The 15645-nt window shown below is 40.9% G+C and overlaps 2 protein-coding genes across 2 annotated transcripts; both read right to left on the bottom strand.

The window, feature by feature from the left end:
* Nucleotides 1-126: 126 nt before the first annotated feature.
* rab9a (RAB9A, member RAS oncogene family) lies at nt 127-2685 on the bottom strand. Its single transcript, XM_083997110.1, has 3 exons — nt 2475-2685; nt 2007-2126; nt 127-1874 (listed from the first exon to the last, which is right to left on the bottom strand). Exon 3 carries the CDS (start codon nt 1833-1835, stop codon nt 1227-1229), a length of 609 nt encoding a protein of 202 aa, XP_083853236.1. The 5' UTR covers nt 1836-1874; nt 2007-2126; nt 2475-2685; the 3' UTR covers nt 127-1226.
* A 2359-nt stretch (nt 2686-5044) lies between these two features.
* egfl6 (EGF-like-domain, multiple 6) lies at nt 5045-13267 on the bottom strand. The gene is made up of 13 exons (XM_083996551.1): nt 12893-13267; nt 11433-11539; nt 10995-11087; nt 10727-10846; nt 10510-10629; nt 9223-9357; nt 9015-9137; nt 8481-8546; nt 7726-7965; nt 6354-6428; nt 6159-6254; nt 5496-5758; nt 5045-5416 (listed from the first exon to the last, which is right to left on the bottom strand). The coding sequence occupies exons 1-13, from the start codon at nt 12964-12966 to the stop codon at nt 5309-5311; spliced, it is 1620 nt and encodes a 539-aa protein (XP_083852677.1). The 5' UTR covers nt 12967-13267; the 3' UTR covers nt 5045-5308.
* Between the last annotated feature and the right edge of the window lie 2378 nt (nt 13268-15645).

Genomic DNA, 15645 nt, shown 5'->3' with positions numbered 1-15645 from the left:
GAAAAATGTTTGCAATATGATATTTTACATATTGTGCAACCCTAATTTAATATCAAACTTTGTAATACTGAATGATCTTTCAGGCTTAAAAACATGCTTCAAGCAACAATTCTCAAGGGGGTTTATTTATCATTTGGCATACCAATAGTACAACTTTAAATATAAATGAAATCTGGATGAGAAACAGTTAATGTAAATGAATGCTTCCCCAATTTCAATATTAGATAAGGACTTTTGCTTTAAGGCTGAACATTTTTATAGAGTACTCTAAAGATTAAAATCCTTCCTAAAACAACAACAACCCAACCCAAAAAGTTCAATCATGACTTCTTCATTAACTTCCCTCAAAGAAATACTGTAGTTTGATTCAGTGATTTTTAAGGTAAAAACAGTTTACAAAATACAAAACTTTCCAGAACCTTAAATACAACATATGCCATGCATGTTAATTTTGCTTAAATATTTATCTTCTGTTAGGGATGTTCAGTCCCTCAGTGCTCCCAGCACATAGCCATGATCTATTTACTATGTAGAATGTGCACAAACAAGACCTAAAGGTGCAAGAATCACAACAAGCCTCAATTTGTTAGTTACAAGAAGTAGTGCCTTAGCTACTTTATAATCCTCAGAAATAAGGTTATTGGTCTCATAAATTATTTTAGTTAAGTGGTTATTTTCTAAACACAAATGTACACGTCATCACTTTGTCTGCATTGTCACAATCTGGAAAGAATTTAATGGACCTATGACAAGTGCACTTCTCAGGTAGTATAAACACCTTGACATATTTTCATTGACACCTAATAATTTTGCCATTGTGATAGAACAGATTCAGAATAGTAAACAATTTTAGAGGGAAGTAAAAATTCAAATACATTGCCTTCGTTCCGTTGTCACATATTCAAGTTCCCCACAGGTGGAGTAGAGGCAAAACAAAGTAATTGTTTCTTTTCCTGTTTTTCCTGACCTTTAAACTGTGGCACAGCTGAGCGGGTGATACAGTGCTTTCATTTTTATTTATACTTGAATGAATTTAGTGTTTCATCTCTCTCTTTAAACAGAAGTCCATCCAACTATTAGCATGATCAAACCTTCAACAGTATAACAAATCATCACAAAAGGCAGTAGCATAATTTGTTTAAATAAGATGTTACTACAGCATTGTACACTTACTGCCTTGTCACTTAACAGGCATAACAGCAAATTAATGTTAGTGATCCTGGACGTTATGAACAGCAAGTTGTGGCAGAGCGAGGCTTTCTGTGGAGCTTGACTGTGTCCGTGGGGATGAGGTGGTCCGTTCTTTCCTCCATTGCCAACACTCTACGCACCGCTTCCTCAAAGGCTATCGCTACATTGGTGGCATCCTTGGCACTGGTCTCGTAATATGGGTAGTCGCCGTTCTCCTGACACCACTGCTTAGCCTCCTCGGCGGACACCTGCCTCTCTGTCACGTCCAGTTTGTTGCCCAGGACTACGAACGGGAACTTCTCTGGCTCCTTCACATCTGCATAGTAGATGAACTCCTTCTTCCAGTTGCCCAAGTTGAGAAAACTCTGGCTGTCGTCCACGCTGAAGGTGAGCAGGCAGCAGTCAGAGCCACGATAGAAAGGAGTCCTGAGGCTGCGGAAGCGCTCCTGGCCAGCAGTGTCCCAGATCTGCAGGGTAACCTGGTGGCCGTCCACCTCCAGGTCCTTGTTGAGGAACTCGACACCAATCGTGTGGAAAAGGTGCGCATCAAACTTGTTGGTGACGTAACGATTCATGATGGAGCTTTTCCCAACACCGCCGTCACCCAGCAGAATGACTTTCAACAGGGATGTCTTTGTTGTCATGGCTATTTACTCCTGATCGACCACTTTGAAATTATTTACCTGGTGGAGAGATGCCATATGTAAAAGATATTTTCATCTGTACACCACAATAATATCAATTTGAACAGAAAAAAACAACAACTGGTGCAACAGCAGAAGTTTTGGTGAATGTTTTGTGCATTTTTGTCTCACCCCTGATTGATTTTAGCCTCCTCCACTGTTCCAAATCATGTGCTGTAGACCCTTGTCCTTGGTCACATGCTCATTTGTTTAATGTTGATGTGAACAGCCATGTAGGTAACGTTCAACCAGCTGAAAAACAGTGACAAACACCCAGTTTCCTCATTAACAGATGGCTCAGGATAGCAGTCCCAGCTGAGAGAGGCCCTACCCAGCGTCCACCCCATTGCTGGCAGTGGCCACTGTAATAAGGTGTAAAATTCAACCCATGACATACGACGTGCACGATATTATATTAATTGCTTTAACATTGTAGCATATAGTATCTGAATTTAATTGTTTTGCTGAATTGCTAAGTGCTAGCTGCGCTGGGCAACATGAGAAAAGAAAACAAGGGAACACAGCTGGAAATAATGTAACTTAATATACTAAATTAGCTAGCACAGGTTTACTATCAGGGAAGATAGATGGGGCACGTACCTCACAGTTTCGGGCCTTGCAGCTGCCGTGCAGACGAGTAGTAGAAGCACGGAGGGAAGTGAAATAATGTTAATGCATATGTTTGACAGCCAAACGCCTCGGTGTGGCTCGGGACAGGTCGCAGCGGTGCCTGATGAGCAGCTCCAAAGCCTCGGCGCTAACACAGCTAGCTGCTAACAAGCTAACAACAGCTACACGTACGAGTCGCGGATCATGTGATCTGATGTCTGACAGAAACAACTCAAGGGGGTGGAGGAGGATCATCGGACTAATACATCCATGATCGGACTACGCGCAGCTGTAACTCACAGGCGGCCATATTGGGTCAGTCGACTTGCTTTGGCCAGATCAGTAACAGAGAACTTCTGCCAGTAATCAGTACTGATTACTGGCAGAAGTTCTCTGTTTTCTATCCTGATGATTGATTACTAATCAATCATCTGGATAGAAAACAAATATTCCTAAATTTAGCCTAAATTTTGCCCGTCTTTTGTTATTGTAATGTATAACTCCTTTTTTCCCCCCTTTCTTTTACTGCTTCGTTTTATGTTGAATTATGCCTGATATAATCGGATATAATGTGCCCCCCCGCTCTGTTACTATTTGGTGTTGTTTTGTTTTATGCACTTTTATATTGCACTTATTTTTCACCTGCATTATAATCATCCTCTTTGAGAGTTTGTATTTTCAATTGCTCAAAAAAATGTTGCCTATAGCTATAGTTATAGTTATTCGTGATTTTAAGTATGCAGTATCATAACTGCATTTCTGACGTTCATAACAAACAAAACCGTTTGAAAATCGGTCAAAAACTGAGCAAGTTCTGGTTATTTTAGTACAATATGCACAGAGCGTACCGACGCAAGATGGCGGCCGTGCGGCGATGCCGTGTCACTGTGCAGCTGGTGAGTCTTCTTAAATATCTATGGAAACAACCAACGAGTGCTGAGGTAACGTTTTCAGGCCCTCACAACTTCCACATAGGATAATGTTCAGAAGTTACACATTATAGTTCGGCCAAGTATAAACCGAGTAGAAGTTGTTTTCAATGTTTTTCTCCGTATTTTACTTCCTTGTAAATTAGTGTTTGTGCCTCCACCAGAGGGCGACATTCACCTGTTAGCTAGCAGCATCCCAGTCACACACTTTTAATTTAACAAAATTGAAGCTATTAAGTGAGGCACTGCGATGTCCAAATGACTTTACACCACATAATAATTGGTGTAGGCCTACATCCATCGTGGTCGAAACCCTTTACTCAAGTAAGTGTCACTACCAGAGACGTTATTGCCTACTTTATTGTAAACCTTAGCTAAAATACTGCGTTCAATCCCACACTAAAGTAAAAGTACACGTGTTATCACGAAGCAGTAAAAAGCTGTATATCCTCAATGACTGAAATCTGATTCTGACTGATTTTGTTGCAGCGATGCATTTGCCCGTTTAAGCAGGATTTTATTGCTGTAGATGCTGGAGAGGCTAGAGCTGGTCTTGGGCTGGCTAACACTACTTTTGCAGGACTTGGTTGTTCTGTGGTTTCCGACCTTGGGGTCAGTCTCTAAGGGGACACTGGATAAATCTAAGATAGTGACATGATTAATGGGAGAAAAGGAGAAAAACAAAGATCTGATCTGACATGGACACTTGTAATCTTTGATTTATGATGAATTAGGTCATCTTGCCTCATTTGGAATAAAACAGATGGTCCTGAAACCATCTTTGAGGTTAAATGGGGGAATGTCTCTTATGTGGAGCTAGGAACAAGTCATGCACATCTGAAACGGACTCTAGACTAGATCACAACCAGTCTGCTGTATTTCATGCTGATATTTTTGTTGTTTCGTGAAAAAAAACAAAAAAAAACAAAGCTGTCATATAAAAGTACAATATTTCCCTTTGAGGTTTAGTGTAGTAGTAGTATAAGTGAAAGATAGGCTAATGGAAATGATGGAAGTTGTAAAGAAATGTACAACTTAAAAACACCTGAAGCCCTTGAAGTAAAATGTAGTTTCTTTACAGCATAGTGGCATCGTTCCCTCACTGTTTTCACTAATCTTTTTAATTAGTAATAGCCTATTTCTTTTTCATGAATGTTAAGCATTAGGCCATATTTTTCCCATTCAGTTTGAATGTGAAATGACTTGTTCATATACAGTAAAGCATCTCTAACACTCAACGTCCAGAGGGCACGCTGAAGTTTACCCATGCAGGTATACATTTTTATAACGTGAGGAAAAAAGGAAAGGTAGACAGTATTAGAAAAAAAAAACAGTTTTAATGTAATAGTACAGTATAATATGAAAGCAAAATTTACAGCAGTTTTGCACTGGTACTTTTTTTTATCATTTAAACTCACCAGCCTTCAAACACATATTCATCTAAGATCAAATTTCAGAAATAGGCTAATTCACCTAAGAATTCACATTACATGTCATAGATTATTTTTCATTGAACTTCAGCAATTCACTAACACATACACAACAAGATTAAGCACAATACTGTTTAACATAACCAACAGACACAGTTAGCATTTCCACTGATTCCTGAGATCTGAGTTGTCTTTATTTGTAAGAGAGCGCATTTGAAAATCACGGTAGAAATGATACTGGGATGTATCGATGTAGCAGCATTGTGATAGAGTAAACATGCATGCACTGGTAGCACTTAATCTCCCCGTGAGACCGTGTGTCAAGTTGTCTTTGTGTGAATGTCCTGAGGCTATGTCATGAAAGAACACTCCACAAATAGGAGACCATAATACGGACAGGAAACAGGAATCTTTGACATGCGTCATCAGGGGAGGGTTTCAAATTGTTGATCCGGGGTGGAGATTCCTAATACACTGGACTGTCTTCCTCTTGACAAGGCCCTGAGGTCAGCACAACATTGTCCAGCCCTATCTCTCCTCCAATACCTGTCCCACGCTGAGCTTCGAAGTTAACCTGAAAGACATTCAGTAGCACCATCATCAAGTGTTGTTACTGCATTTGTTCAACAACCTATTCTGAATAAATGACTCACAGATTCTGGGGCCCTCTCTCTCCAGGCCACAGTGAGGAGCTCCGTCTGCCAGCCTTGGTCTTTGCTTTGGTTCTGCTCCCACACTGGGTAAGCGTTGTTATCCAGCATCACCCTGAGAGCACCCACGTTATGTCCCACCACACGGTAGTCAAAAGTGAGGCAGAAGCTTCCCCGCTGGACCCGGTCATTGAGAAGCAACTTCAGCTTAGCCACGTCCTCCTGGCCCCCGAGTAGCCCACTCATAGCCATGTAATAATGAGCACCTGAGGGAATTTATAGCTGTTAAAAGTAACTGTATCTGATGGACAAAAATATATACTGTACATTTTTTTTATTGCTGAATCATCATTTTATTACAAGGCATTAATCTCTCAGCCTTCAAGTTATTTGTTTCAGCTTTAGCGTCAGACTTTTTCAACAGTTCTTCAGCAGTGTCTTCAGCTAATTCAACTTTGTTTCAATGATTTCTTCAGCTTATTCAGCATTGATTCAGCAATAGTGTTCAGCTGGTTTCAGCTTTCACACCATTTCCATTCTTGGAAATGCTTTTTCTAGTGTTTATGATATTTCTTTTTGGATTTTATAAAAATAAACTCAGTACTGATATGGAAATTTATAGCATATGAAAATGATGTGAATATCTTTCAGTCAAATCCACTTTACCAGTGTCATGGTAGGCTACACTCCAGTCCATGTCATCAGCTTTGTCTTGGACCCACTCGCATGCTCCCTGGTCAAAGTTGCAATCCATGATAAACTCTACAAGGTGAAAGGACAAGGGCAAAATGGGCAAAATGAGTCAAGTAAATATTCTAACAACAGAAAACACAGGTTCAGAAACAGATCCTTGATGATTACCTTCTTGAACTGGTGTAATTGGGAGTTCTTTGACTTCTGTGTCTGGGCCAAAAACTGATTCAAAGTCCTCTGATACTGTATTTAGAGAGAAAATGCAGAAATCAGTGGCTAAATACCACAAGGCAAATATCACAATCAACGAATAAAGGCCAACAAAACTGCATAAGGTTCACACACTGACATTGATGTTTTGCCCACAAATTCCTCAGAAAATATAAAATAACATTCCAAAATTATGCAGCAAAGAGATTTTCCCCAATGAAACATACACCAGAAAGGGGATTTCAACTAACAGGTGTGGGCCTGCCCTGCTGTCACTCATGTCTTGAGATGGAACTACAACTTTAGGATACAACCCCCCCCCCCCCCCCCCCCCTCTCCTATACAAAAAAAGCACTTTAAAGCTGTTGCAGCAGAACACCCCCATGGCAAGCAGCCTCAGACTGTCAGACGAGTGACAGCTGGGGTTATTTAACCTTCTCGCTCAGAGAGGGCTAGTGTTAGAGAGGTCTAGAGTACTGATGATAGACTCTCCCACTAGGAGTCAAGTCTGTTTGCACAACAGCTGTTTTGGGGAAAACATAATAAAAGGCTTGGGGGCTTCGTAACCTCCCTCCCCTCCCTCGCCCTCCACCCAGGAGATGGGAAGCAGGCCCTGGATGACTTGTGTCCCTGGGCTCTCACATGCCGACAGAGTAACATTCCTCCCTGGAGGTGATGGATGTCTTGGGGCCTGTCTCCTCTTGCTATCTGAGTTCTTATGTTCCCATAAAGATGGAGATTCGGTGGTGAAAGGCAACTGCATTTATGTGGTGTTTCAGTGGGATGCATACCACTGCATGGTCGCACTGCATACATTTTTTTTTTTCTGGGCAAAGTGTCTCAATTTGTCACCAGAATGCATATTTAAACAGGGGTGAATGATGTGTCCAATAAGCCACTGAGTGACATATTCTGTATTTTATATTACTGGGTTCTTGTTAAAACCAACGATTCAATGTAAAGAGTTTACTTTTTATTTGGGTCGTACTGAAGGAGTAGTGATTCTTTTCATAATGCAAACAAATTCTTTGTGGATATAAACATCCTAAATCATCCAGTTTGTTTCACTTAATGGAGTAAATGTGTCTTCATTGTTAGAAACAACACACCATGAACAGTCATGTAGATCTTCGAGGAGCCTGGGATTGATGTAAATATGCTTGAAGGGCTGGACCTGCTATTTTATACTTATTTCAGCTTATTGGAAAATTTTCTGTGCACAAGACACATGAGCAAAATCGCAGAGTTTATTTAGTCTGTGTGTGATTAATGCATTGTAGACCACCCATGGTACAGGAAACAGAATTATTGCAAGATATCTGCACTTAACTGAAAACGTCTCCCCTTGGATTGAGCTGGTTGTCTTCTTCTCCTTCCTCCTCCTCTTCCTCTTCTTCCACAGGTAATTCATCAGGTATCACCTCTGTCTGAGCCCCAATGTAGACTTCCCCCTCATAGTCAAACGGCTGCTGGCGGACCTTAGGGGACGGTGTTGCGACTGGCTCGGGGATAATGTTTTTGATGTCCTCGTGGTCCAGCTTACCGTGTCTCACTTGGGAGTCTGGAATGGCTGCAGGCAGGAAGAGGAATCAGGTTAGACATGTGGAACTGCAATCACATCTCGGAAACACAGTATTTCACAAGGGGTTGGATGCAAAATTCGTTGTTTGTTGTCATGTATTTTGCAGCTGCTGTTTTTGTTAATCACTTCCTCGCAGTTACTTACCAGTTCACAGATGAGATACATTACTTTTCCTAGAAGACAGTACTAATGCAAGTGGGCATGCTAAAACAACAGATAGAAATATCCTACTCCATGCAGGTGAAACATGAAAGTGACATTCATTGCACAGAAGTTAAATACACAAGCATATTTAATCACATTCTGCTATTTGAGGGTCATGCTGGGGATTCCAGGTCTCATATCACAGTGTGTGTTCTGCGGACGTACAGCGATTTCAGCCATGAGCAAGGGGCAGAGTCGGGGGAGGTGTTCTTAAAAGGAGGAAAGAGGAAGGGATGAATGGGATTGCAGGGTAGGGAGCGAACAGCGGAAGCAGAGTCTCGGATTCCACACAGTCTCACCATTGAGGAACTCATCTGCACTGCCTTTGTCTCCATCCCACGACCTCTGATGATAAAATGGCTTGACTACAAAAAAAAAGGCATCTTCATTTTACAGCCTTTATTTTTTTATGTCATTTGGCTGCATGTGGCTTCTTCACCTGTTGCTATCTGGGCCTGGTTCAAAGAGTACAACAACACAAGCTGTCTTTCCCCTTCCTCTTCTTCAGATGGCTGGCTACCATACAGTGTTATATTTATACAGGTGTGTTTTCAATCTGTGGGCCTCCCTTCCTTCCACATCTGCAAAGAGGAGTGGAGTCTGAAAGCAGGAAACTACGTCTGGCAGTTTGCTGATGTGTTAAAGAGTCCAAATGAAATATGTGGCCATAAAACTGCTCCTGACCTCTCTTAACTTGACTACTCTCATCTAGGAGAGGCCTGAGATACAAAGTCTTTTGTATCTAATTTTATTTGACAAGTTTTAGTACATATTAATAGTCACTCCTAAAATTAATTAATTCATATTTCTGTGAAACAGGTCTTGGATCTCACCCGAGCACTCAAAGCCATTGCCTCTGAAGCCAGACTTGCACCTGCACTTGTGGGATCCTTGAGTGTTCAGACAGACAGCATGGTGGCTGCACTTGTGGGTGCCGACTGCACACTCATCAAGGTCTGGAAAGTTGAAGAATCCTATTTGTACCCTCGGGAGCAGAACTGATCACGTATGTTTTCTGATCAATAAATGTGTATACCTTACCTACACAGTCATATTTGCCATCAACATATTTCAGATCGAAGCCATCCTGGCACTTGCAGTAGTAGCTGCCAAAGGTGTTCACACATTGTCTGTTGTATGGACAGAGGTTGTTCCCAGTGACACATTCGTCAATATCTGAAAGGAAACAAAATGGGAGATAATTTGGGGAAAATGAATAGTGCAAAACAGTAAATACAGTATTTACTAAAAATGAACATAGAATGCCTTAAAACGAAGTGTTATCATTTTTGTAATGGCTTATTCCAACTGCTCCAACAGCTTGACCCTTCCTGTTGACTATTGACCTGTGTGGGGTGTAACCAGCTGTGTGCTTCCTTTGTGATTCACATGGAGTCATCAGTCACGTTTTCATCTTTCACCATCCTGTTGTATTAATTGCATGAATCGTGAACATGATCCCTCACTGGCTTCCCACTAGCCAGCACTGCTAATTTGTTTGATTTGGCGCCGAAGGGCACAGGAAGCAGCTACTGACATGGCTGTGGATGCAACATGGAATAAATGAAACATGGGAATACAATACCAGATAGTCACAGTAATTGGCTTGTTACTTTAGAGGCCGTAATTTGATGAAAAAAAAATGCTCTTTTGAATTTTCATTCAGTCATATCATTATGTTATCATACTTATATCTAATTACACACATTCAGGGTTTCACATTGCAGCTGGAGGACTAGGCCCGCAGCTAGTTAGGAGTATGTAAAACCCAGGACAGACTTTATTTATAAAAATATTACACATATTTAAAACTACTTAGTTCTTTTATGTTGGATAGAGCTGATATGCATCTGTCTAATGAGGGTCCATTATTTTTTTTGTCTTGTTATGTATAGTACATCTGGGAAAAATGTAGTTTAAGGTGCATTTTCTTTTTCATTTTACAGTCTATTTTTCAATGTGTCTGAACCACAGTAGTCATGAAATTTAATGCTCTACAACCATTCTATTACTTCCCCTGTGAGATCAGTTGGTTGAACTGGCTCTGTCACTGCTCAAACAGTTTTGTGAGAAGAAATATGACTTAATTGCATCCATCTGATTTGCAAGCCAACCATGCAAAAGCCACATAATAGGGTCTTTGCACAATTTTTCCCCCATGCAAGAAATCCTATTCCAAGCCAAAGTAATTTCCTCTTCTCTCTGTATAGTATTGCTGATTTAGATAAGGGCGACTGCACCATCTGATTTTTTACTCTCCTCACATGCGCCTGATACTATTATATAGGTTTTTCTTGTATTCCTAAAAAATCAACGTTGGATGCTCACCTACACATGTCCTCCCATCTTGCCCCAGTTGAAGCCCTGAAGATGGGCAGAGGCAGCGAATCTCCCCCTGAACTTCCTCACAACCATACTGACAGTGAGCAAGAGAGCACGTCCTGGAATCTACACACATGGACACAAACAAATAATTACACATTTTGCAAATAAGCTAATTCAGCCGTATAGATAGAGTATTTTAAAAAAGTAAGATGTGACTCACTGGCACATGATCCATCGGGCATCACGGTGTATCCATTGAGGCAGTAGCACTTGTAACTGCCGAAAGTATTCATGCAGCGATGCTCACAAGGACGAGGTTTCAAACCACACTCATTCAAATCTAGGAGGATATAATAATATAATATAAGAGTCATGAGTCATGTAATATACTCAAATTAAGCATATTAAAAGGAAGTGACAGTTCATCAGCTTGAGTTTAGTTTGACCTTCGTTTATCCAGAGTATCTTTGTTGATTCCAAATACTCACCTTGATTGCACGTCTTTCCGGTGTATCCTGGGAAGCACTTGCATTTGTTGGGGCCAACGCACTCTCCGTGCTTGCAGCCGTGGTCGCACTGAGCTGGTAAAACATTTAACATGAAGAAAATACAATCAGAAACATCAGTGGTTTGAGAATGGTGGGTTGCAGATAAACCACACATGCTATTGTGCAGGAAAGGTTTTCCAATTCAGACTTAGCCTCCACATTTTGTGGGTTTGGAAAATATCGCTCTCGAAAAGAATAATAACCGTTTGCACACAAGTGTAATGTGGCAGTAAACTAAAATTCCTATCTCTATTTATTTTTCCCTGATTCAAAAACCATTGTGTGCAAACTGGAATTTTAATACAAGGGTTCATATCAGGAGAGTAGTGTTTTTATTTCAGAGCTATTATTTATTGATTATAAGGAATCTGCTCTTACCTTCACACTGTCCTTTACTGTTTTTCTTCCAGCCATAGCAACACTCCAGCCTCCTGCCATAGCGACACACACCTGGTTGGCTTCCAGTAAGGACTTGTCGGTAGTGCCTTTGTAGAAGAAGAGAGGAGTGGAAGGTAAGATCTGTAATTTTGCGGCCTTAGCGGTGTTTACAGCCCAACCTGGTAATCTGGCCTTTAAATGAAAAAACCTTGCCCCATTAATAACAATGAGACACCACCGGGACATGTTTAGGTTATTGCAAAGTCCATGTTTATTGAGGATCCACATGTCCACACTCAGAAAAGAGTTCTGAAACTCAGACCTTGAGACATCCCTTTCTAATTAATGGCCCCAATGGTGTTGGTGGAAAAAAAACACACAAAAAACAAACAACCTAAACACAGTGTCCCCTCACAGGCTCCCTTATAAAAGCTGGGCTCCCTGTGGAGCAACAGACAGCTGACAGGATGTTGGATACAGATGGAGAAAATACACTAATTAGACACTTCCTGCTTTGCACATCGATACCTAATGCAAGACATTTCCCTCTGTTTACATTGATCCTCATCTGACTCTCATTACCGGACTCATAAGAGAATCTACTGTAAAGTTATTCTCGGTTGTGGTCAGCGAGTCGGCGTCGCACTCAAAATATCCTATATAGAGGTTACATTGCACGCATGTATTTTTAACCTGTAAATTAGATTAAGAGGTAATTTGCCATTTGCTGTTGACTGAATCAGTAGATTCATGCTAGAACCACACATTCAGATCAAAACTAACAGGTTTCAGCATCAGTGGCTCTATCTTTATCTCGTAGGCCCAATGCCAAGATCTGATATCCCAGATGTTGAGGCTTCACCGGGGCAGCATCCTAAAAGCAGCTTTGGCTCCAGCAGGACTGGAGGAATCTGAGACTTGATTGAAAATCAACCAGAATAGCTCACAGGAGAGGAGAGGGACTCTTTAAGTGTGACAGGTGCTCTTCAGTTATTAACAGTTGCTGGGCCGCATTTAGCTGACACACTGCCACAGCTCCTATAGTGCTGTTGACAGCAGAAGCAGTCTGCACATACCATCAAAACAACAGTTTTCCCTGTAAAGATTTAAAGCACATAATTCAGTGCAAAGTAGGGACAATTTGTTGTCCCTCATTAAACTAGCAAACTAGCAGTTACAGTGGTAGTAATTCCTCTTTTTTGCCAGCAGGAAGTAGGCCAAACTGTATATTAGCCAAACCATAGGTAATATTTTTGCTTTGTTATTAGTGTCAGTGTAATTCAGGCTCACTGCAAAGTGAAAGTAACTCATAGAAATCCGTCTGACATTATTGAGGAGCATCTTTTTGACTCTTAACTGAGCAAATATCCAAGTAAAGTTTACACCTGCTGCAGGTCTCTGGGTCAAAACACACCATGCATCATCTAACGCTTGAGGTTTGAGTTGATTGACTCACTTACCTATGAGCCTCTGCACTACCGGAGGAGATGTAGATCAGGAGAAGAAGAGCACCGACCCAGGTGAACGGCTGCATGTCTGTGACTGTGTGCAGCCGGAGCGCTTTGTTTCCCACGGGGCTGACTGTGAGTTGCTGTTAGTTCCTCTGACTATTCCTCCCGGGGGCTTACACTCATTAAAATGCTTAGACAGGTCTCAGTTGAGCCTTTACACAAGGCAAGCCGGATTGCATTTATTTCCAGAGCACAAAGTCAAAGTCTCCTCCAGGGGTGGAAAAAAAAAATCTGTCACTCTCTTAAGTACAGCAGCTTCAATCAGTGTCCCATAATTTGCTTCCTCTTCTTCCTCTCTGAAATTTCAGAGGTGGGTTGACACTCTGTGAAATGACACTCCACTGTGAGGGAGAGGTTGCGACTTTTGGAGGTAGGAGTGTGTTTCTAAGGGGGGTGGAGATTATGTTTAGGGGTGCTCCTCTCTTCAGTGAAACCCTATACAGGATCACATGGAACTCTTCCCAGGGAGTAGGAAAAATTATTCTGCTGCTGAAATGTCATATGCAGGGTATTTCTTCTCTGCAATAACATGAGCTTCGAATGCATTTGCAGTTCAATAGTCTACCTTTGCTCTATATATGTATCTCTACATATAAATATATATATATATTTTTGTATTTGCTGCACTGGCTAATTGTGGAGCTCAGGCATGCATAGACTTGTCATTAAGCAGCTGCAGCACTCTTTGATGTCTTGCTCAGAGGTAACGCAGAAAGTTTTGCTCTCTCACACATGCTAATTCCAAGTTCGGCCATAAAAAAGTTTAATGAGTTTTCACGCTTTCAAAGTCAGCTCCAACATCTGGTCCCGTTCCTCTGTACCCTGAGAGATGGACAGGTGATGTTTTCTGCTGGAGCTCCAGGGTTTGCTTCATGTTTGTTGTTGTAGTGAGCCTCCCATGGTTTGGAAGGCAGGGGGGTCATTCATGCATTGCAGTTGAAATCTGTTTTCTTTTATATTTGAAATGTCTGTCCGGCACCGCACCACCAAAGGAGGCTTAAAACGATGATCTGGAAAGTGCAGTGAGTGGAAGTAACTGTCAGATGAGAGGGGAGTTTGACGTTAAACACTGTAGTTGAGCTCAGCAATATAGGTCTGTGATTATTTTGCCAGACTCCTGTCAGGAAGCTGAACTGTTTGAGCTGCTTAAATGTTGGTTATATCTCCTCTTTTGTTTGAATAGCAAAAGGTCAAAACAAAGTCAGTCTGGACACTCCCATTATTGAACCCGTTTACCCACAACAATAATACCCATTTGAGTTTGGCGTGGCTCTGCTCATGCGATTCTCCAGAACAAATCAGTTCAAACAAAGAAATGTTGACGAGTTCACAAATGCAGATCAGGAGATACACAACAATAATTAAGATGCATCTGAACTCATATTGCTTGGTCCACTTGTGGAAAATCCTACATGCTAATCCACGTCAGGTATAAGAAGGCAGTGGTTTCTGCAAGTATGCATAGCTGAGCAGTGGTTTTGGCAGAACATATCTATTATATGTTAATAAGGGACAAAAACCTATTGTGATAAAAGATCATGATAGTACTGTATCTATTCAGTTCTTCATTAAAAACAATGGTTGAGTTGGATTTAGCTTGTTTATCATCTGTATTTTATTTTTTTCTGATCTCAGAAAAAGAAATTAATAAACACAACCTTAGGCCTGTCAGTCAATCTTGGGTATGGCTCATTTGAACATGAAGTGTGTTGCCTCAGAAACAAATTATATGAACTGAACCACACAATAATAATAACAAGAATTTGAGGACACAGATGTGAACAAATTTAACTACACTCTATTTAGAAAAAGTGGAGCAGCCTGTGTGTAAGGCTGTGGACTGTGGTATGTGTTGAACATGAAAGCAAATGATTGCAAGTACAATGCATAATAATATATACCGTATTTAATCAAATATACTCTATATCTTCTATGTTCTGGTGACAGTTTCTACAATTTCATCTAGTACTTTCTATAACCATTAAGTTAGCTTCATTTGATGCATGATGATATCCTTACCACCTCTGGCTATCATTGGAGAGAGTACAGAATAGTGCGCGCACACACACTCACATGCACACATTTCTCTATGTGTCCCATTTTGAGTCTGTAACCTGACTCTGTATTACTGACACCCTGAGCATGTGGGTCATGTGTACTATACACTACACTAGAGTTATCTCTTCAGTGCTGCTGTGTGGACTGAGTTTTGTGGGTTCTGTGCTCGAGCAGGAGTCAGGTGAACCAGAGGAAGCCATTATAATCACAACAACAGCACCCTCATCTGTCCAGTTGAAGGCCTTTACATTTAGACCATGACTAAAACGTCAGTCAAATAGGATTTCAGTGCAGTGGCTCCAGGTAGCGAGCATTCAGTTTGAAATTATTCTATTCTGAAGCACTGTGATTTTTTGCGCAAGTGAAAAACACAACACAACACGACTGTTATGTGTAATTTTCATTGTATATGCTATACATATCAAAGCAAAAGAATTTATGACAGTTATAAAGCACACCGTACTGCTGTGTTTTTAGTGGCAGTAGTTGCAGATTGTTTCTTCCTTACAGCACAAGAATACATTGCTTATTATTTAGTATATGTGCTGTACACATTTTGAGTGCTTTGTGCCTATAGTGCATATACATGTATTCCCCTATAGTCTATATTTCCATCCTCATTTTCTGCAGGTAGGCTTTCTCCC

This window comes from Trachurus trachurus (genome assembly GCF_905171665.1).
Source record: "Trachurus trachurus genome assembly, chromosome: 21".
In the NCBI taxonomy this organism is placed as follows: domain Eukaryota; kingdom Metazoa; phylum Chordata; class Actinopteri; order Carangiformes; family Carangidae; genus Trachurus; species Trachurus trachurus.
Note: the sequence above shows the minus strand (reverse complement) of the source record. Positions and strands in the feature narration are given on the sequence as shown.

What these genes read in the sequence shown, in the direction of transcription:
- rab9a (XM_083997110.1), bottom strand. Translation starts at nt 1,835, where the DNA reads ATGACAACAAAGACATCCCTGTTGAAAGTCATTCTGCTGGGTGACGGC.
- egfl6 (XM_083996551.1), bottom strand. Translation starts at nt 12,966, where the DNA reads ATGCAGCCGTTCACCTGGGTCGGTGCTCTTCTTCTCCTGATCTACATC. An exon ending in CAGTAAAGGACAGTGTGAAG is followed by an intron (nt 11,088 to 11,432) that starts GTAAGAGCAGAT and finishes ATGTTTTACCAG; the next exon opens with CTCAGTGCGACCACGGCTGC. An exon ending in AATTACACCAGTTCAAGAAG is followed by an intron (nt 6,255 to 6,353) that starts GTAATCATCAAG and finishes TTCACCTTGTAG; the next exon opens with AGTTTATCATGGATTGCAAC.